The 22,301-nt window shown below is 35.1% G+C and overlaps 1 protein-coding gene across 1 annotated transcript in view; it reads left to right on the top strand.

Annotated features, from left to right (window-relative positions):
* LOC111156911 (SREK1 interacting protein 1) overlaps positions 1-22,144 on the top strand; it is a 46,979-nt gene extending 24,835 nt beyond the window's left edge. Inside the window, exons 4-5 of the mRNA XM_022518041.1 lie at positions 14,290-14,362; positions 16,397-22,144. Of these exons, the coding sequence (XP_022373749.1) occupies positions 14,290-14,362; positions 16,397-16,586 (263 nt within the window). The 3' untranslated portion in view covers positions 16,587-22,144. The remainder of the gene's footprint in view (positions 1-14,289; positions 14,363-16,396) is intronic.
* The last annotated feature ends 157 nt before the right edge of the window (positions 22,145-22,301 follow it).

The following is a 22,301-nucleotide window of genomic DNA, read 5'->3' as shown; positions in this document are numbered from 1 at the left end:
CATTACATATGAGTACACACAGCTTCAGGTAAAGATAGCTTCTTGGCTGTACACACTTGATTTTATTACCTACTGAAACACCACTGAAGTGAAAGTGGAAGAATTTAAAAAAAAAAAAAAAACATAAACCCACAAAGGCAAAGAAAATGAAATAGGAAGCAGTAGTAACAAAATTTTGAAAAGCAGGTGGGTTTAGGGATAATGGACTGCACACTTGAGGAAGCTCAATTCTTGAATAGTAGGAAGTCTGAGGAGTCACCTGATAGTATATACTTTAAAACTCCCCAAAGACTTGGTAATGAGTCCTTAGGTACCTCTGTGAAGACACCTGTAAGTCTAAAAACAGAAGGATTGGTTAAAAATCTGAAGTAATCCCCTTTAGTTCCCTTTGCCTACTCAGTGAAGCCAGATGTCTTCCCTCCATCACTTCAGCAGGCTACCAGTGTTAGAAATAGACCCACACAAAGGCGCATTGTTACAAAACTTTGTATCATAGGAAATAAGGAGAATATAATTCACACTTCAAGAGTCCAGGATAAAACAGGTCATAGGTGAAAGATCAAGAATCAGAATAACTTTGTTCTTCTGTAAAGAAATACTGGAAGCTAGTAGATGTGGATAATGCTTTCAGATTTTTGAAGGAAAATTATATCCAAATGAGAATGATATACCCACCCAAATTATCAACCGAGTGTGAAATAGAATAAAGGCCTTGTGGCAGGCATTCAAAGTAAAGAGAGAGAGAGAAAGGAAGGAAGGAAGGAAGGCAGGAAGAATTACCTCTCACGTACTCTTTCTTAGAGCACTGATTCCAGAGGTTTCTAACAAAGTAACAGAGTAGACCCTAAAAAGAAAGACTTTATAGGAATAGAAGAGATAAGAAGGGAGTCTCTAGGGCACTTGTAGAGGCAATCTCAGGAAGGCGGCCACTCTAGTCATAGAGACCAGGCTGAAAGAGCAAAATGAAGATTCTAGGGGAGAAAGGCTAAGATTGTCAATTCCCCAGAGACAGTTCCTACCCCATCTATCTCCACCGTCCTATCTAAAAATAAAAAACAAGAAAACCCAAAACCAAACCAAAACAAAAACTCTAGAATTAGTAAGACTGCTAGAGAACACATAATTTAAACCTAGTTTTACAGGAAAGGAGCTGAGGACAGGTAACTCCCCAGGTCACTAACTTGTCACCATGAAGCCAGCATTGTGATCCATGTTTCTTACCTACTTGTCCTATAGTGTTAACAGTGTGGTGCTTTCCTACCTTAGAGATTACCCAGTCTATTGGTTCTTGGCCTTTTTTCCCTCACCACATCAATCTTGAAGGAGAAAGTACACCCTCATCATGAATAGTGGCTTAGTCTAGAGGTGACTTTTGAATCAGAAAACTTGGGGCAAATCTTACCCTGGCAGGAAAAGGGAGGGAGTTAACATACCATATATCAGAATAGTGAGTAGTTGGTCAGACTTCCTCGTTAGAATCAGCTTTCCTTTAACCTCACATTGAGAATGACTAACTCAATACAGACTTTTTTTTTCCCCCTTAAAAAGATACACTTGCTACTGTCACTTAAATGCTCAGAACTTGTTTCTAAGTCTCATGGCTCCCACACAAGACAGTGCTTATTTCAGGATATCTTGGAGATGTCAAAAAGCATTATAAAAAGGATCCATATTTATTTCATGGTCATCTAGTGGAAGCCTAGTGACCTCCTACTCAAATAAACAATAAACTGGTTCCTAAATACAGGGAGAAAAGGTAGACAGAGGTAGTGGTCCTTAGTTGCATTGATAACTTTCTGATGCTGCTCAGGACCTCTGATGGCATGAGGGTAAAACACCGACATGCCATAAGCTTTATTGGTACCAAGGGCTCCTAAATCCTTCCTTGGTTCTTGGAGGTGGGGAGCTCTTGTATCAACTCTTTTGAATAAGTTATGGTTTGGGGGGTACTTTTTTGGTTGACAATAAAAATGGGGAGCCAGGAGAAAGCAAAGAATTTTTAGTATACTTATGTCAATTAGTTGTTCTGCTTTTATGAAATAGAGACATAAGGGGAAGAGAGCTAAATGTCACCAAATAAAACTCAAAACTTATTTTTGTTTAAGTTATATATTTTTGCTTTTGTTTACATTTGTTTCTATTATATAGCATATTTTTCAATGTATTTAGTGTATTTAAATAATTAAAAGAACATAATTTCATCTTTCATTTAAAACAAAAGTCCAAATGACAAATACATCAATTTCTGACACAAATTAGATAATGTGAGAGCAGGACTTGACATGGATGAGAATAAGTTGTTGTCTTACAGTACAACAACCTGGAACCCATGCAGCCTTATAAAATTGTATTACAAGTGCTGTGAACAGGGAAAGATTCAGTAATCCGTACCTAATGAGAATTAAAAGATCTTATTGAGTCACTGTGTATGTTTCTATGTGAGCATGCTTTCTGTTCAGTGGCATTACAATGGTTTACTAAGCTTTTTAAGGTTTTATAGTATATTTTGAACTTGCTAAAGAAATTTGCCTTTGGAATTACACATGTTAGTAGCAAATATCTGAAGTCCTATTTATGTTACAGTATGCAGAAAGCCAAAGTAAAAGGATTTTACTATTTCCAAAGGACCCAAGAAATGAAGAGTATGGATTTTTTTCTCATTCTATTTTACCTAGCATCATTTAATATTAATCAGCTATTTACCTGTAATCAGGAGGTAGTCCTCTCCTGATATCTCATCCCTTAATATTTTGTGATATTCTTTTAGTGCAGTCCACAAAAGAAATGTTGTATTTTGACAAATTTGGGGGTTTGGGCTTCATTTGATGTTTTGGTATAGTTTTGTTTGTTTAAGAAAGTTTTATGTTAAGTTCATACTTGATATTATTTAAGGATGGTTGATACTGAATGCTGCCCAGGAGAAAATACCATAGTCAGGTATTTGCATGTTACCATAATTGTGTCTCTTGTTCCCTTTAGTACCTGCTGGAATCAGATTCAAGCAAATGACTTACAATGGTGGTTTCAGTCTTCATAAAGATAGGGCTTAAGTGAATCCATAGCATGATTAGAATAAAACTAGTATTTGGCTCAAAATGTACTTTTCAAGGAGGGCCCATATTGCATAGAGCACTGGGTGTGGTACATAAACAATGAATCTTGGAACACTGAAAAAATTATTTTAAAAATGTACTTTTCATAAGAAAGCTACAAAAGATACTTGCTAAGTAGTTGATTAGAAGTCACAAAAGTGAATGGAAATTTAGACTCATGGATCTAGATTTGGAACCACTTAGGTATTTAAATGCAGTGGGAGTAGACTACACACCTGGTGACATACGCAAAGATGTAGTGGCTGATGCTGCTGGTGCTACTAGGGTGGTCCTTTCTTGTTATCCCAAAGTTGTCTCCCAAGCACTGGATCATATCCTGTGATGCCTGTGTGTTACACAAGAGACTACCACTCTTGCTGAACATTAGAAACATTAAGTGGTAAAGTACATAGGGGCTTTTTGCCTTCAATTTTGTACTCCAAAGGTTAATTGTATCATTTTCCAAGAAAATACTCTTTTGAAAAAACTCAGATTCTTTTCCCTATGCCTATTACATTTCAATATCCTGTCTCAGAAGGAACTTCAATAAATAGAGGTGGAATCATTTTAAGAGTGGTGGTATCGAAACACTGAACTGTCTAAATCAAACTTTTGTCTTCAGTGCTTGAATTCTCATATACCGTTACTGTCAATACTGCTACTTCCTAAGTGTCATAGCCAGGAAAAAAGATTTCTTGAGTTCTAGAATTATTTCTTTTTTATTAGAACTAATTTCTCTATGTAACCGAGACACTGGATTCCTTATCCATCATTCCTAAATGGAAGTAGTTATTTTTCCCCTAGCTACTTATTCACTTGGTTTCTTACAACTTTGCAGGAAGGGCATGTTTATAGTAGTCATTCTGAACTTACAGATACCAAAAAAAATCTGCTCAAGAGAAAGCTAAAGTGACTATTTTAATGTCCAATCAAGTCAATTTCAAAACAAAGAATATCACTAGGGATAAAGAGGATTTCTTTGTAATGATAAAAGTGTTAGTGCAGAGGACATCTGAATACTAAGTGTTTATGAATACTAAGTGATTATGCCCCTAATTACAACTTAAAACTGTATGAGACAAACTGCTAGAACCACCAGGAAAAATCCTTGTAGGTAAATAAATCCACAATTATAGTTGGAGATCTCCGCATTCCTCTCTCAGTAATTGATGGAACAGGTAGACAGTAAATCAGAAAGGATATGTAAGACTTGAATAACACTGTCAACCAACTTGACCTATTCAGTGCTTGTAGAACACATCACCCAACAACAGCAGAATACACATTTGTTTTCAAGAGCGGGTAAAACATTTACCTAGATAGACCTTATTGTATGCTATAAAACAAGTCTTAATACTTTTTGAAGGATTCACATTATACAAATTATGTTCTCTATCCACAAGGGAATTAAGCTAGGAATTTAATAATACCTTCCAACAAAATTTCCCAATATATGTAATCTAACATATTTCTAAATAATCCATTAGGTCAAAGAAAAAAGGCAAAAGGAAATTAGAAAGTATTTTGAACATAACACAGTGTAACATTTATGGGATGCTCTTGTGGGGTAAGCCTTCTGCTCAGGTCATGATCTCAGGGTCCTGGGCTCGAGCCCCACATCGGGCTCTCTGCTCAGCAGGGAGCCTGCTTCCCCCTCTCTCTCTGCCTGCCTCTCTGCCTCATTGTGATCTCTCTCTCTTTCAAATAAATAAATAAAATATATTTTTTTAAAAAGGCAAATTTATAGCACTAAATTCCTGTATTAGAAAAGAAAAAATGTCTCAAATTTATAACGTAACCTCTGCCTTAAACACTAGAAAAAGAAGAGTAATGAAGCCCAAAGTGAGCAGAAGAAAGAAAATAAAAAAGGTCAGAGATGAAATCACTGAAATGGAAAATAGGAAAACAATAGAGGAAATTAGTAGAACCAAAAGCAGCCCTTTGAGAAGATCTATAAAATTGAAAAATTGCTCTCCAAACTGATAGGTAATAATCAAAACAAACAAACAAAAACCCCAATATCCGAAATTAAAGAAGGAACAGCACTACAAATTATAAAGGTACTAAAATAATGGAATACTGTGAAAAACCTTATTGCAATAAATTGGACAACTTAGATAAAATGGACAGTTACTTAAAACATACAAACTACCAAAACTCTTTGAAGAAGAAATAAACTGAATGGCTTGAATGTACTAAAGAAGTCAAATATTTAGTTTAAAAACTTTCAACAAAGAAAACTCCATAGCCGAATGGCTTCTCTCTTAATTCTACCAGATGTTGAAGGAGAAATAATACCATTTCTACATAAAATCTTAAAAATTGGAGAGGAGGGAGTACTTTCCAACCTAATTTATAAGACCAGCATTCTTCTGATAACACTACAAATAGAGACTCCTACAAACACAGGCAAAAACAATTTTAAGCAATTAAAAGAATTTTAGCAAATCAGATCCAACAATATGTAAAAAGGATGTTATGACCATGTGGTGTTTATCCCAGTAGTATAAGATAGGTTTCAATTCAAACCCAACCAATGTAATTCACCATTTCAATATCCTTTTAAAAAGAACACCTATATGATAATTACAGCATTTTAAGAAATTATATGAGGAAGTCCACTGTCCGTTTTTGATAAAAATGCTCAGCAAACTAGGAAAAGAAAAGAACTTTATCAACTTGATAAAGGACATATGTAAAAAAAAAAAAAAGGAAGATTACTTAATACCTAATGGCGAAAGACTGAATGTTTCTATAATGTAAGAATCAAAACATAGATGTCCACTCCTACCACTTCTGTTCAACATTGTAGTGGAGAGTCCAGCCACACAATAAGACAAGAAAAATCAAAGGCATCCAGATTGGAAAAGAAAGAGCAAAAGCTATTTACTGATGACTTGGTCCTCTATATAGAAATCCTGTAGAATCTACCAAAAAAAAAAACAAACAAAAAACAAAAAACAAACAAAAAAAAACTTACAGAAACTAGTAACCTGAAAACTAAGTTCAGCAAAGTTGTAGAATACGATATTGACCAATGGGCACAAATCAATTGTATTTCTGTATTTTGACAACAAACTATCAAAAACTGAAAATTTAAAAATACCTTTTATAACAGCATTAAAAATGTGAAATACTTAGGAATAAACTGACAAAAGATGTGCAAGTCTGGAACATACAAAACATTGTGAGGGAAATTAAAGAAATGAACGAATCAAAAGATAGACCATATTCGTGGAATAGAAGATTAAATCTTTTTAGGATGTCTTTTCTCTCATTGAACACTACATCAAAAACTGATGATGTACTATGTATTGGCTAACTGAATTTAAAAAAAAAAAAAGAGATGTCAGTTCACCCCAACCTGATTTATAGATTCAAACTAATCACAATCAGAATTGTAACAGACTGTTTTAGAAATTGACAAGCCACTTTAAAGGTCTTGTGGAAATGTAAAAAACTAGAATAGCTAAAATACTTTGAAAAAGAGTAATAAAGTTGGAGGACTAGCACAACCTATTTCAGGGTTTGGTGTAAAGCTCCAAGTAATTAAGGTAATGTGGTATTGATGTAAGGATAGATCCATGGAACAGAACAGATCTGTACATTTATGGCCAATTGATTTCTTTGAACTTTTTATTTTCAGAGAATTGTAGATCACATGCAGCTATAAGTGATAATACAGAGAGCACTTTGTACACTTTATCCAAGTTTCCTTCAATGGTAACATCTTCCAAAATTGTAGTATAATATCACAACCAGGATTCTGACATTGATAAGAATCAAGATAATATTTCTATTAAAGTCACACCCACTTCCCCCTTGTCCTTACTACCTTCTTTAAAGTCACACCCACTTCCCTCTTGTCCTTACAACCTTCTTAATTTCTGGCAACCAAAAATTTGCCATTTCTGTAATATAATTTTGAAACTGTTCCATAAATTGATTCATATAGTATATAATCTTTTTAGATTGGCTTTTTCTACTAGCTATAATTCTCTGGAGATGCACTCAGGTTGCTGCACATTTCAGTAGTTTGTTTCTTTTCATCATTGAATAGTGTTTAAGTCCATGATCCTTTTTGAGTTGATTTTTATTTAAGATGAGAGACTCAAGCCAGGTTTTGGCCTTTGCTTAAAAATAACCAACAGTTCTAGCACTCTGTTGGAAAGCTATCTTTCCTCCATTGAATTTCTCTTGCATTTTTGCCAAATATCAGTTGTTCATATTTGTGTGGGTTTGTTTCTTTCTTCTATTCCATTGATCGTTGTGACTTTTCTTCCACCACTGCCACACAGTTTTGATTAACATAGCTATATAATAAGTCTTAAAATTGAATATGCTGATTCTTCTCACTTTATTCTTATCCAGAGTTGTTTCAACTATTCTCTATTCTTTCCATATAAATTTTAGAATAATGTCTATATCTACAAAGAAATCTTGTTAAGATTTTGTTAAGAATTGCATTAGGGGCACCTGGGTAGCTCGGTGGGTTAAAGCCTCTGCCTTCGGCTCAGGTCATGATCCCAGGGTCCTGGGATCGAGCTCTGCATCTGGCTCTCTGCTCAGCAGGGAGCCTGCTTCCTCCTCTCTCTCTCTCTCTCTCTCTCTCTCTCTCTCTCTCTGCCTGCCTCTCTGTCTACTTGTGATCTCTATCTGTCAGATAAATAAATAAAATCTTTAAAAAAAGAATTGCATTAAAAATGTATATCAATTTAGGGAGAATTGACATCTTTACTATGTTGTCTTCCCATCCATGAACATGATTTGTCTCTCTATTTATTTAGATCTTTGATTTCTTTACTCAGCATTGTGTCATTTTCAGCATAAAATCCTGTACATGTTTTATTAGTTTTATACTTATAAATATTTCTTTTTAAAAATACTTATAAATGGTGTGTTCTGAATTTTATTGTCTCTGTTTATTACTAGGCTATTTTGAATTTTGTTGTCTCTGTGTTTATAAGTAGTATATAGAAATGCAGTTCTTTTGTCTATGTTTATACTAAGAGTTTTTTGTAGATTCCTTGGAATTTTCTATGTAAACCAACATATAATCTGCAAATAGGAGTGGTTTTATTTATTTCCTTTTGATTTGTAAGTCTCTTTTTTCTTGGTTTTTTGTTTTTTGTTTTTTGTTTTGGTTTTTTTTTGTTTTGTTTTGTTTTGTTTTTGCTCTCTTACCATACCTCGAGCTTACAGCACTGTGTTGAGAAAGAGTGGTGAGAGAGGACATTCTTACCTGGATTCTAATCCTAGAGGACAAAAGCGTTTATACTTTCACCATTATGTATAATGTTAGCATTAACTTTTATGTAGTCACTCTGTATCAAGTTGAGAAAGATACTCTCTATTCCTGTTTTTTCTCAGAGTATTTATTGTGGAATAGTTGTCAGATTTTTGCCAAAAGCATTTTTCTGCATTGATCAGTATGATATTATGATTTCTCCTTAGCTTGTAAATATGGTAGATTATATTATTGATTTTTGAAAACTGAACCAGTCGTGCACCCCTGAGTTCTATTTGCTAATATTTGTTAAGGATTTTTCCATCTATATTCATGAAACATGTTGGCCTATAGTTTTCTTGTTTTGTACTATGTTAGTCTGACTTTGGTATCAGAGTAACAGTGACATAGAATATTGCGATTTCATTCTCTTCCTTTTTTTTTTTTTTTTTGAAAGATTGAATAAGATTTGTATAAGAGTGGTGTTAATTTTTCTTTAAATGTTTGGTGAACTTCTTCAGTGAAGTTCTCTGGGCCTGAAGATTTCTTTTTAGAAGTTTTTAAATTACAAATTCAATTTCCTCAGTAGTTAAAGGGTTATTGAAATATTCTGTTTCATGTGAAATAAGTTGTAGCAGTTTGTTTTTTGAGAAAGGGGTCCATGTTGTCTAAGTTGTCGGATTTATTTCAGTTATCCTTCTGATGTATACAGGTCCACGCTGATATCCCTTTTATTATTCCTGACACTGTTAATTTGTGTCTTTTTTTTTTTTTCTTTCACATTTTGCTAGAGACTTGTCAGGTTTATTGACCCAGCTCCTTTTCTTATTCTTTTTCTCTATTTTTTTTCTGTCTTCAATTTCATTAATTCTTGTGCTTATTGTTTTCTTCCTTCTACTTGCTTTATGTTTATTTAGCTTTCTCCCCCTACGTTCTTGAGATTCAAGCTTACGTATTATTAATTTGAAACTTTTCTTCATTTCTCTTGTAAGCATTTAGTGCTGTAAATTTTCCTGTCAGCACAGCTTTACTGTGTTACACAAATTTTGATATATTTCACTTTGATTCACTTCAGTGTGTTTTGTTTTCCTTGAGACTTCTTCTTTGCCCAGTGGATTACTTGAAGGTGTTGTTTTTTCCCAAGTGTTTGGAAATTTTCCTATTATCTTTCTTTTACTGATTTCTTATTTGAATCCATTATGGACAGAGACTTAACTTTGTATATGTTCAGTTCTTTTAGGTTTGTTAAGATTTGCTTTATGACCGAGGGTATAGTCTGTCTTAGTCTATGTGCTGTAGGCACTTGGGGAAAAAAGGTATAGTCTACCTTTGTTGGGTGGAGTGTTTTTAAAATATCATTTAGATTCTGTTGATCGATGGTATTGTGGAGTTTTTCTTCTATTCTTGCTTACTTTGTGTATGGTATCAATTAATTGTTGAGAGAGACAGAGATGTTGAAATCTCTACCATCATAGATTTGCCTGTTCTCCCCTTTCAGGTCTATCAGTTTTTGCTTCATGTATTTTTAGCTCTGTTACTTGGTGCATACACATTTAGGATATGTCTTGTTAGTGAGTCAAAACTTTTATCTTTATATTATGCCTCTTCTTTTTGAAGTCTGTTTTATCTGCTATTAATATAGCTACTCTAGCTTTTCTTTGATAATGTTTGACATATTTCTGTCCTTTTACTTTGGGTGTCTATATCATTTTATTTGAGGTGGGAGTCTTGTAAACAGTGTGGATGGATGGATCATATTTTTCAATCCACTCTGCCAATTTCTTTTAATCGGTATCTTTTTTTTACATTAATTATTTATATGTTAGGGCTAATCCTGCCATTTTATTATTTGTTTTCTTTTGACTCTCTCTGTTTTTCATTCTTATTTTTTTCATTCTTGTTTTTTTTTTTCCCCTGCCTTCTATGGGTTACTTGAATATCTTTTAGAATTATCTCTAGTGCTTTGATTTAGCTACAGTGTCACTTGAACACTTGTAGAATTGCATTTTGATTTATCTGTAGTATCTTTGGCTTTGTCCATAGTGGTTGTTTTTTTTTTTAATGGGGAAATGCAAGTCCATAGTATTTTTAAATTTTTCTGTGGTGTTTTATGTAACAATTTTTGGTGGCTCCTCTAAGTATTATGTATACAAAATTAATCACAGTCTACTGGTATTGTCATCTTACCAATTCAAGTGAAGGGTAGAAACCATGCCTCCTTTTATGTCCCTTTACCCTCTCCCCTTTTTAATACTGTTGTCCTAATTATGTTTTCTACATACATTTAGAACCATATGAGGCAATAGTTCTAGTTTTTGTTTCCACCATCAAACATAATTTAGGAACTCAAGAGAAGGAAAGCCTATTGTACTCAGGTTTTTGATTACTGTGTTCTTTCTTCTCAGTGTTCCAGCATTTCTTCTTTTTTCAATTCAGAGAACTTCCTTTAGTCATTCTTTTTTTTTTTTTAATATTTTATTTATTTATTTAACAGAGAGAGAGAGAGAGAGAGATCACAAGAAGGCAGAGAGGCAGGCAGAGAGAGAGGGGGAAGCAGGCTCCTCGCTGAGCAGAGAGCCGGATGTGGGGCTCGATCCCAGGACCCTGAGATCATGACCTGAGCTGAAGGCAGAGGCTTTAACCCACCGAGCCACCCAGGTGCCCCTTTAGTCATTCTTTTAGGGTCTGTCTGCTGGTAACACATTCTTTTATTTTTCCTTATCTGAGTGTGTCCTGATTTCTCTTTCATTCTTGAAGAATATTTTTACCGGATAGCGGATTCCAGGTTGACATTTCCTTCAGCACTTAAAAAATGCTGTGGCACTTAACTTCTGGCTTCCGTGCTTTCTAATAAGAAATCTGCTTTTATTCTAATTGTTTCACTCACATAAGTAATGTATTATTTTTCTCTTTCAAGATTTTTTTTTTCATTTGTTTTCAAAGGTTAAATTGTCATAAAGCTTGATACGGATTTTTTTGGTTTTACCCTGTTTCGGGTTTACTCAGCATCTTGAGTCTGTAAATTTATGTCCCTTGCCAAACTTGGGAAGTTCTCAGCTATTACTTTTTATGCCCTTCCTTCTTTATACTCTCCTTCCAGGACTCCAAGGGACATAAATATTGTGTCTTCTGTTACTGTCCCCCAGATTCCTCAGTCTCTTTTCTTTAAGCTTGTTTCCTTTCCATTGCTCAGATTGGGTGATTTCTGTTGTTTTGTTCTTCCGTTCACTGATATTTTTCTTCAGTGCTTTGCATTCTGCTATTGAGCCCATCCACTGAGTATTTTAATTCCACTTATTATATTTTTAGTTCTAAAATTTCTGTTTTGTTCTTCTTTGGATTTATAGTTTCTTTGGGGCTTTCATATTTTTTTCATTTGTTTCCAGCATCTCATTATAGTTCATAGAAACATTTTTATAACAGCTGCTTTAAAATCTTTTTGGATTATTTTAATACCTCTCTCATTATGGTGTTGCATATTCATTGTTTCATTTTTTATTCAATTTGAGATCTTCCTGCTTCTTGACTTGTTGAGTTCTTTTCAGCTCAAACTTGGGCATTGTTCTGTTGTATTATGCATCTCTGACTTTTCTTAAACCTTCTCTTTTATCTGATTTTCTCTGGTATGACCACAGAAGGAAAAGTGGGGATACCACCTTGTGACTGCCAGGAGGAGACAGAAGTTCTGTTTCCCCACTCAGGTTCCACAAATACTCAGAGTGGCATGACTTCTTGTTACTGCTGGGTGGAGGTAGGAGTTCCAACTCCCTGTTGAGGTATCCCATTGTGGGAGTGGTCTTGTTACCACTGAGTGATGATGAAGGCCCTGACTTTCATGAGATACTTCACTGTAGATGGAAGGGATCCCTCATTACTACTGGGTGGCAGCAGAAGTCAGAGCTTCCTAAGTGGTCTCCATTGACACTATTAGTGGAGCTGTCTTTACTGGCCTGTGGAGATGAAAGTTCTGGCCACCCACCTAGACTTCTCAGGCTGGGGAATTGAGGTGCCTTATCACAGCTTTACAAGGGTAGAATGTCTAGGTTTCCCATCTAGCATCTGCTGACATGGGTGGGGGTGGTGCCTATTTTTTCTGTGATGTTTGACTTCAGAAAGGGCAGTTATTATCTACTAGCTACCTGTTCCTGGTCTGTCCCTGTTTTGGTCCTTTGGGTAAGGAAATCAGGCTCTCGTTAGGGCATTTTGGTGTGCCTGTTGACATTGCCGGGTTGCCTGCTTCTTTGCACTGCCAGTCTGGGCTATAGGAAGCGAGAATTCCAGGGAACTCACTACTCGGTCCTTCTCTGGGTTTCAGGATCCTTAGCTGGTCTGTCTTATTTCTACTTTTCAGTTTTTTATGTTTGTTTTTATAATGTCAACTTTTTAGTTGAACTTACTGGGAGAAATAGAAAAAAATACACTTACTTCATCTTCCCAGAAGCAGAAGTCTAAATGATTTTTTTTTTTTTGCTGCTCAGCTGATTTTTTGACAAAGGTGAAATAAGGTGCAAAATATTACATATGCCACTGTATTTATATACCATATAAAATACCATATATCCATCTTTCAAAAGAGAGAAAAACTTGGGACTTATATGTAACTATTTTACATAAGTGACTGTATATGCATATTTGGTTATTAGAGAGCAAGCTTAGAAGAAAACACACCAGACTAGATCTGTTGTTGTTGTCCTGGGATCCTAACATCATGATCCTAGAATCCCATGATGCTAAGTTTGTTTGAAAAAGAAAATTTTAAAAAGCCGTATTCAAGGGACGCCTGGGTGGCTCAGTTGGTTGGACGACTGCCTTCGGCTCAGGTCATGATCCCGGGGTCCCAGGATCAAGTCCCACATCGGGCTCCCAGCTCCATGGGGAGTCTGCTTCTCCCTCTGACCTTCTCCTCGCTCATGCTCTCTCTCACTGTCTCTCTCTCAAATAAATAAATAAAATCTTTAAAAAAAAAAAAAAAGCTGTATTCAAGGGGCACCTGGCTGGCTGAGTCAGTAGAGCATGAGAAATCAACCCTCTTGATGTCAGGGTTGTGAGTTCACCCCCCATGTTGAGCATGGCGTCTACTAGGAAGGAAGGAAGGAAGGTAGGAAGAAAGGAAGAAGAAAAAGAGGGAGACAGAAAGGAAGGAAGAAAGGAAAGGAAGAAAGGAAGGAAGAAGGAAGAGAAAATCTGTATCTGATTGTATTGTTTTGCTTTTTAAGACCTGAAGTGCTGCCCACCAAATTGTTGACATTGATTTGCTATGGAAATTAATGGTGGAGTGCATGAATTTTTTTACTTAATGTACCTAGCAGTGATAGAAATTTTTCTAAAAAAGCATATAATAGTTTTTACAAGCTTCTTAATAAATAAAAATAATTAAGGACCTTGAGTGTATTAAACTAAGTAAAATAGGTCAGAGAAAGATAAACATTGTATGATTTCACCTATATGTGAAGTCTAAAAAATAAACAAAAAAGCCAAGCTAGAAGACACAGAGAAGAGATTTGTGGTTGTTAGAGGCAGTTGATAACGGTAATCAAAATGTGTAAACTTCCAGTTACAAAATAAATCATGGGGATGTAATGTACTGCATGTTGACTATAATTTATAGTACCGTACTGTATATTTCAAAGTTGCTAGGAGAAGAGATCTTCTAAGTCCTCATCACAAGAAAAAAAAATTGGGGGTAACTATGTAACATGGTGATAGATGTTAACTATACTTACAGTGATTATTTTGCAGTATATACAAATATCAAATTCTTATGTTATACACCTGAAAGGAATAAAATTATATATGTCAATTATACCTCAATTTTTTAAAAAACTACCAGGAAAGGAAAAGTTGTTACAAGAAAAGTGCAATATCCTAACCAATGAAATTCATCAGCCAACAACCAAAATAAAAAAATGTATACATACCATATTAGTATGTAGATTCATGGTATCCTGATTCTTTCCCCTCAACACACAGGAGTAAATGAAGAAGAGGAGAAGAAAAAAGCAAAAAGCAAAGAGAAAATCAAGTTGAAAAAAAAAAGGAAAAGGTATTTTTTAACATCCTTGTTTTTTAAAAGCAGGACTGTGAATCCAGGATGGATTATAAAATTTTATTTTTTGTGTGTTGTTCATTTAATTTGACACTAATTTTTTTAATGAGAATTAGATATTCAGTTGTTTCAGTACAATAACAAAGTCAGGAATCAAAAAATGTTGATACCTAGCCACCTTAAATTGTTTTTTTTTTTTTGGAGCAAATTAAGGTATAAATAAATAATAGCCACCCTCCCTTCTTTTATGTGTTCTAGAATTTTGATTTTAAAACATCAGCCAGGCTTTTAATTGGATGATATCTAAGTTCTTTACATATATATTTTGTCCTCATATATATGAAGTTGGAGCTTAAATATTTGTATTCTCAAAATATCATTGTCATGGCTACAACATTAAGTTACTAATAGGATTTATATACTCACTAATGATGCTGAAAATTCCTTCAGGTCTTTCAACAACCCTCATCAGCCACCTGTGAATTTTTAGTATCAACTCAGACAGGGCCTGAAATTAAATGAACTTTTCTAGACATACTTAGCAGAGATTTTGCCACCTAATAGAATTGTTGTGTACAAGTATAACACCTTATCTTAGAAATGAGAATCCAGGACCAAAAAGCCAAAGAAAAACGTACAGGCAAAGAAGCTCTAGTCAGAATCCATAGGTCAAGCAGGGTCTTTAAAATAGGAAAACAGGGGCGCCTGGGTGGCTCAGTGGGTTAAAGCCTCTGCCTTCAGCTCGGGACATGATCTCAGGGTCCTGGGATCGAGCTCTGCATCAGGCTCTCTGCTCAGTGGGGAGCCTGCTTCTACCTCTCTCTCTGCCTGCCTCTCTGCCTACTTGTGATTTCTCTCTCTCCATCAAATAAATAAAATCTTAAAAAAAAAAAATAGGAAAACAGACAAGAGTTGACAGTAATGGAGTTGAAGAGGGAACAAGAGAATCCATGAGAAAATTGGCCAAGGAAACAGCCAGAAGTCCAAGTAAGACAGACAAGATGGAGAAGAGAGTACAGCATCACAGAAACAAGGGAAAACTCAGATTTCCTACACAGGATTCATGAGTCACTCTACAGACCCAACCTTAGAGTCTCAGACACTAATTTTTTTCCCTTCTGTATGTCTCTGTTGGATTTTCTTAGCTTGGGCTTTAACTTTTAATCATTAGATCACTCAACTATTTCTTGAGATGTCTTTTTTAATTTTAAATTGACTCGGTTTCTGTCTTTTCACACAGAGTTTGGGGCAGATTATTGTATACCTGTTTATATAAGATCTTAAGAGGTGGCTTCTCTATTTTTTGTTACTTTTCTTTTTTTCTCATAGTAGAGGAAGGAATTTTATAGTTTTCCCCCCTATTTTTTTTATTAGAGTAATATTAGAAAAAAAGAATAATGCTTAGTCATCCTCATTCATTTATACTCATTCAAACACATCTTTTTTGTAACCAGTGAAAATTACTTTGGATTACAAGTCCTCAGCTGTGTCATTCTGCATCTAGAAGATTCAAGTATTCTAACTTGAGAAATCAAAAGAATTAACAAAAGTGCTTTTATTTTGCTAATTTTCAGCTTTCACCCATTAATACCGAGGTACAATTATAGCCCTTTTTATATAACTGCCTCTTTCTGTAGCTCTTTTAAGAGACCCTGCTAACAAGTTATTGCATACATGCATGAATTGTATGTATAATAAAGGCTTGGTAAATGACGCTTTGCTTACCTTGTAAGATTTTGAAGGGTATGACAGGATGAAAAACTGAAAATCACAGAAAAAGCATTATATCTTTACTGAGTTTAAAACTTATTATTAGAGTTGAGCAGAATTACTCATCAGTTTCTGTGGCCAAGGAGCAAAAATTCCAAAGTCAGTACTTGAAGAGAATACAAATATATAAAGCACATTTTGAGTTTCTTTGTTTATACCTCACCTTGCTCCAAGAATGATTTAAGGCAGTTAAAATCCCGTTTAAATTTTACCTATCTGCCATAAATGCAATTATCAGTCAGTATGTATTATTGCCTATAGGTCTTATTCATCCAGTTCCACTGAAGAGGACACTTCAAAACAAAAGAAACAAAAATATCAGAAGAAAGAAAAGAAAAAAGAAAAAAAGAATAAGTCAAAAAGGGGGAAACACCACAAAAAGGAAAAAAAGAAGAGAAAAAAGGAAAAGCATTCTTCCACCCCTAATCCTTCTGAGATCTCCAAAAAGTAACTGGATCTTCGGCCTAAGCCATTAAATTTTAAAATTGGTTTTGAAAATTATCTGACCTTCCTTGGAATTTGCTATATAATTATGCCTTGCAATAAATCACAGCCTTTTCCATATAGACATTTTTTTCATATATGGGACCATTGTCATCTGGCAATACATTTTTAATGTGCTGACTCTAAAGTATTGAATCAGTCTTACTACTTGGTAGACATGTCCCAAGTATGGATATTTGTACATACAAAACACATCATTTTTGGTATTCATGACTCTTCATCCGACTAGTGTTACTGCTTCCTAAGTTGGTTGTAAATGGCTTTACTACAGTCAACACAGATAATCTACCTAGCACTTAATGAATATTTGTTGCATCAAGTATCCACCTTCCAGTGATAAAGTGAGATAGGGGATAATGCTTTGCTGCTCTGGACTCTGAAAGATTTAATAGCTTTATATCCTATGATAATATATAAAGATGGTGAAATCTTTCACTGTTGTTTTTGGATCTCATCTTTTTTTGATGTCATAGGAGATGAAGCTGCTTACTTGGTTTTAATTAGAACATTTGAAATGAACGGGTTGGCAGAAAGATGAAATGAAAATATTTATAAGGAATATTTACTGTTACACAAAACAGAGTGTCTAGTATCTGCCTCCTCTGAACTGTAACAATTACAATTTCCTTCCTTGTTTAAAAAGACAATTGTAGTTCTGCCTCATAGAGATGTTGCTGTGTTGGAAAGAATTTTTAGGACAGACTTCTGGGTTGTTTTACAACTGTGCCATATTGGCATCTCTTCAAGTGATACCTCAAACACAGAACTTTTTAATTAGGAGGATGACAGCTAAATCATCATTAGAACTGATTTTTATTGTATTCTGTATGTAAATTTTATGAAGCTTGTTTCTATGAGTAATGTGGAAAATTTTTATAAATGTGAACATATATATTTATTTGTCTAAAATAATTTGTAGTTTTGAAGCTGGTTTCACACTGAATTTATGGTTTCAATAATGACCAGTTTGGGGGTGTTTCTCTTTTACTTCAGTCATAGACCTTAAGTGCAGTGACAAAAATTTAGGATTAAGAATTTTATTCTGTACTTTTTAAACTTAAGAGCCAGGGAGTTGCATCATGAAAGCCTTTATATAACAATGGAAATTTTATATGGGTAAGCATTTTCAAACATATATTAGTAGATAGAAGTGTTTCTTACATTTTTAATTTCACAGTGATCAGTGTCACTTACTTTGCTTAGTATTTAGATAGCCCTGACATCCAGTAAGTCAAACACTTACTGGTGTAGCAGCGTCAGATGTCACCCAGTTATCATGGCTCCGCACCAAAGACTGCAGGTACCTCACTGTGGTGCAGTTAGAAATTTTCAAGTTGCTCACCTACAGACATGGCTACAGGTGAAATCATTTTGGTGAAATCAGGTAAGTACACGTATCCTCCCAAGCTGGAAAGGTGTACTGATTCTTCATGCAGCTCCCCTCAGTCATGACCTCAGTCAGACTAGGGGGCTTTCTGACTCCTCAGACCTGTGCTCACCATATTCCCATTCTAGGGAAGCCACATCACCATCCCTATTCGAGCGGTACAGCTGAGGAAGCTTTCACACTTCTAGCTTTTCCATAATCTGATTTAGTCAGATGGCCTCCTCAAAAAGAAGTCCTCCCCCAACCTTTTTCTTTTTTTGGTAGTTCTGTCAGTTGTTGAAGAGAAACAGAGTTACTGTTTTTTAAGGGTTTGTTTGGCCTTTCCTATATTTTACGTATTTTTTAAACTGCATTTTACGAAAATACGGTTCTTTGATTATAATGATGAAAAAAATATAGAAAAAACTTTTAAAAATGATTGAAAAATGCTGCATGCACAAGGATGACCTCATCCTATTGAATGTGTAACAGGGTTAAAAATGCTAATAATTGTAGTGAAACAAAGTTAATTCAGGTATTTGTGAGTTTTATTTCTGTTTATTGTAGAGATTAATAATTGGCTCGTTAGATTTGTTTCCTGAATGGAGACACAATTAATAATTGTCCAGAAGAGTTATATACAATTCAGCACTTGTTAACTAATACAGTGTGCAAATTAAAAACCTTTAATGCTCAGTAATTTTTTCTACTAGATAATATTCTTGGAATTATTCTTAAGTAAATTTCCCATAGTATGAGAACAGTTTATGAAATCTCTCATCTGAATAAAATTCATTTCTTTTCACTAATTTTCATCTAAAATGATCTTGTTACTGGGATTGGATATAGATCTCATTCATAAATTTTGGAAGATTAGTGAAATTTTCCCTGAGATGCTATGTAGCAGAAGGAAAACTGAATTTAACAGTAAAAATCTAAAAAGTCGTGGCCTTTCTAACCACCTGTGTGACTTTTAACTAAATCATTTAGCTTCTCTGGGCCTTGGTGTCTTTCATCTATAACATATTGTACCCAGTTATCTCTGAGACCTCTTCCCCTCCTTAATGTATATGCTTACCAATATTTTAGTATAATTCAAGTAATATTATTCATTTTAGAAATTATAGGTAATAAGGTAGCATTCTGTAATGGTAAAGTTTGACTTAATACAACTGTTAAACACATTCAACTTCTTTAAGCAGGTAATTGATATTTACATTCTTACCAATAAATGTGTGTCATTTTCACTAGATGCATATAGAATTTATGTTTAGCTTTGTATCTGTAACCTGATTACCTGAATACCTAAGGCTATTGCTTTTAGCTGATGGATCTACTCCCTATACAATTCTCTCTCTCTTTTCTCCATTATTATCTTTTGGCTAAAATATCTCTGAGGTATCCTTAGTTGTTCACCCTTCATACATATCCGTTTATATCTTTGGTTCTCTGAGGCCAAAATATCAATAAATAAGGAGTAAAACAATTTATGTGTCTGTATTTACAATTGACTCTGTCTAAAATTATATAACCCCAGGTCACCTTCAGTTAAACTAGGTTGCAGAGTTATGAATAATGTTGATAGAAATGCCCTCAGTTCCTTTATTCAGTAAACACCGATTGAGCGCCTGGCATGGCAAACAGTCCGCCAAGTACTGGGGATACAGAGATTCTTAAGACACATTGGCTTCCCTGAAGAGGTTCCTAGTTTAGTTGGTAGGAGAAGCAGCAGAACACAACACTGTGATAAGTGCAGTAATTGACATGAGTGTGCATTTATAGAAACACAGAAGGTTACTTAGCTTGCCTGGAGCAGTTAGAAGAGGCAACCTAAAGAAAGTATTGTTTGTCTTGGATTTTGATGGAGGATGAAAGTGGAAGTGCTGGCAGTTACTGTTGAGTGGGTACTGTGAACAGAGACCACAACAGAAAAATCTGAGTTAATGCGTGTGTCAAGAATTGCAAGCAATATGTGAGGCAAGAAGTGCAAAGAATTAAGACTACTTTTGTAGGTTCTCAGGAACACGAGAAAGTGGTCTTAAGTTCCATGTTTGGAAGCTTGGACTTGAATCTCATGAGACACCATGAGAGAGTTTTAAGGAAAGAAATGACTTTTATTGAGGTTTGGTTTCACCCATTTCAAAATCCAATTAAACAATTTTTAAAAGATGAAATTGCTCTCATGAGAAGGCCACATAAAAAATAACTTGAATCTTTTGCATCCTATTATTTGTATATTCCTATCATGTCCTCTTCTTCTAGACCCACTTTTCTTTCTAAGATTTGATGATTACCAAAGATTCCAGTGACTTGTCTTCTAAAAACACATAAAGCTACTATATTCCTTATCAGACCCATCCCCAGAATGACCTGCATATGTGCATAATTGAAAATGTGTTTTGTCTTAAATTCTTAGATTATTTTAAGGAAGTTTTTTTTAGATTATTTTTGACTGACTCAAATTCTGTCCCTAGGTTAGTATTTGTTACACCCAAAAAAATTATTTAAAATAGTTTTCACTCTATAGACTTGGTTGTAATTTGATGAGGCTTCTCACTTTCTTAATATTTTGTCTCAGTGTGTGAAGCACAACTATTTCAGAGTTACAGAGACATATACCAGTTGGCCCTCTGGTTGAGCCTGGTGCTCTCCCTCAGGTAAGCTGGCTTGGCAGGGACTATACCTAGTGCTAGTGCTGGGATTCCATCTTCCTGGGCAGTAGGCATTCAAGGAGAGTATGTGTCTTAAAAGCCAGCATGACAGTAATCTGACTTTCGGAGCCCAGGGGCCCCAACCAGCCACACATTCGGCCATGCCCAGCCTCAGTACCTTTCACAGGTTAAGAGGAGTTTGGGGGACCATGAGCATTTTGCTGGCCTTGACCCATTTGCCTGCTTCCTGTACCATCTATGGCACCTGCACTTGCCCTTGAAGAGCAAAGGTAGAACTATACCAGCGCCTTAACTTTCTCATCCCAGGTTTTTGCCTGAGGCAACATCTGGTTAATAGTGTAATTTTGAATATCTGTGTATCAGGACAGCCAGTGTGAAATCCAGCACAGGCAGTGGATGTTGCTGTAATGATCTGGAGCTATACTCTCAATGTAGCCACCCATGGCTATTTGAATTTAGATGAATTAAATAAATATAAATGTCTTTTTCAGTTGCACGAGCCACATTTGAAGTGCCCAGTTGCCACATGTGGCTAGTGGCTACCATGGACAGTGCAGATACAGAAAGAACATTTCCATCACCACAGAAACTTCTGCACAATGCTAGTACAGAAGATACCCCCAGTTCTTGGTCAAAATTTTGACAGCCTAATGGTAGAAAGTTTTGAAACCCGAGCTTTGCCTGCCAAAAGGAATAGGGCATTCCTTTTTCCCCCCACCCAGACCAGAGAAGCCATATTTGACACATTTTGAAAGGCTACTCTTTCAATTACAGTAATTTTACACAACACAGTGGATGTGTTGGGCAGAGCCAGCTTTTAAAAGTAATCCTTTTTTCCTAGTGAATTCCATTAGAAAACAAGGTCTGTGTTCTTGTAATAGAAATCATACTTAGGAATAAAAATCTAAGAATTATAATGTGCAGAAACCATAGTTTTGTTTCTAGATGTCTTACAGTATTAATGCAATAGCCTTAGGTGGGAGTAGAGAATTTATTTTTAAAAAACTTTCATTTTAGGAGTTCCGTAGGAATTTTATCAGTGAAGGATTTTTGTTATGGTTATCCTTGGTATGCAGAAAATATTTATTATGCAGATTATTCATTATAACGTATTTTGTTATTGAACATTAGGTTTTATAAACATAGTACATTCATTTTGTACCCAGCAAGCCCTGAAAAAAGGTAGCGGTTTATCTCTAAGAGGCTTAACAGGCCACCTTTATTTTAGAAGACCACCCCCCCCCCCGAGATTTACCTGTTCAGAATCTTCTCATAAAAAGAACTGCCTCTGAGTATCAAAAGAATTGTGAAATGTTTGTAATGTGACAAATCTTTCATCGTTCCACACTGGCATAGTTTCACTCGTCTGTGTTATTGATACGTTCTTTAATTTCTCCTGAAGTATTAGCATAATTTCATGTAATACAGAAACATCTTAATTAGCAAATAAAAGTAAACTGCACATGATCAGAAACCTTAGTGGGTTTTTAATAAATTAATTGAATAATCAAAAAATGCAGCTGGGTCTTGCTTTGTAAATGGTGAATTTTTGAATAGTACAATTACACTGTATTTGAAATGCATTCTTTCTTTGTATTGCTCCATCTCTCCAGTGAGCTTTTGC

Source organism: Enhydra lutris, unplaced genomic scaffold (genome assembly GCF_002288905.1).
Source record: "Enhydra lutris kenyoni isolate GAN:26980312 unplaced genomic scaffold, ASM228890v2 scaffoldscaffold50, whole genome shotgun sequence".
Classification (NCBI taxonomy): Eukaryota; Metazoa; Chordata; class Mammalia; order Carnivora; family Mustelidae; genus Enhydra; species Enhydra lutris.
This window is presented reverse-complemented; position numbering and strand designations above follow the sequence as displayed.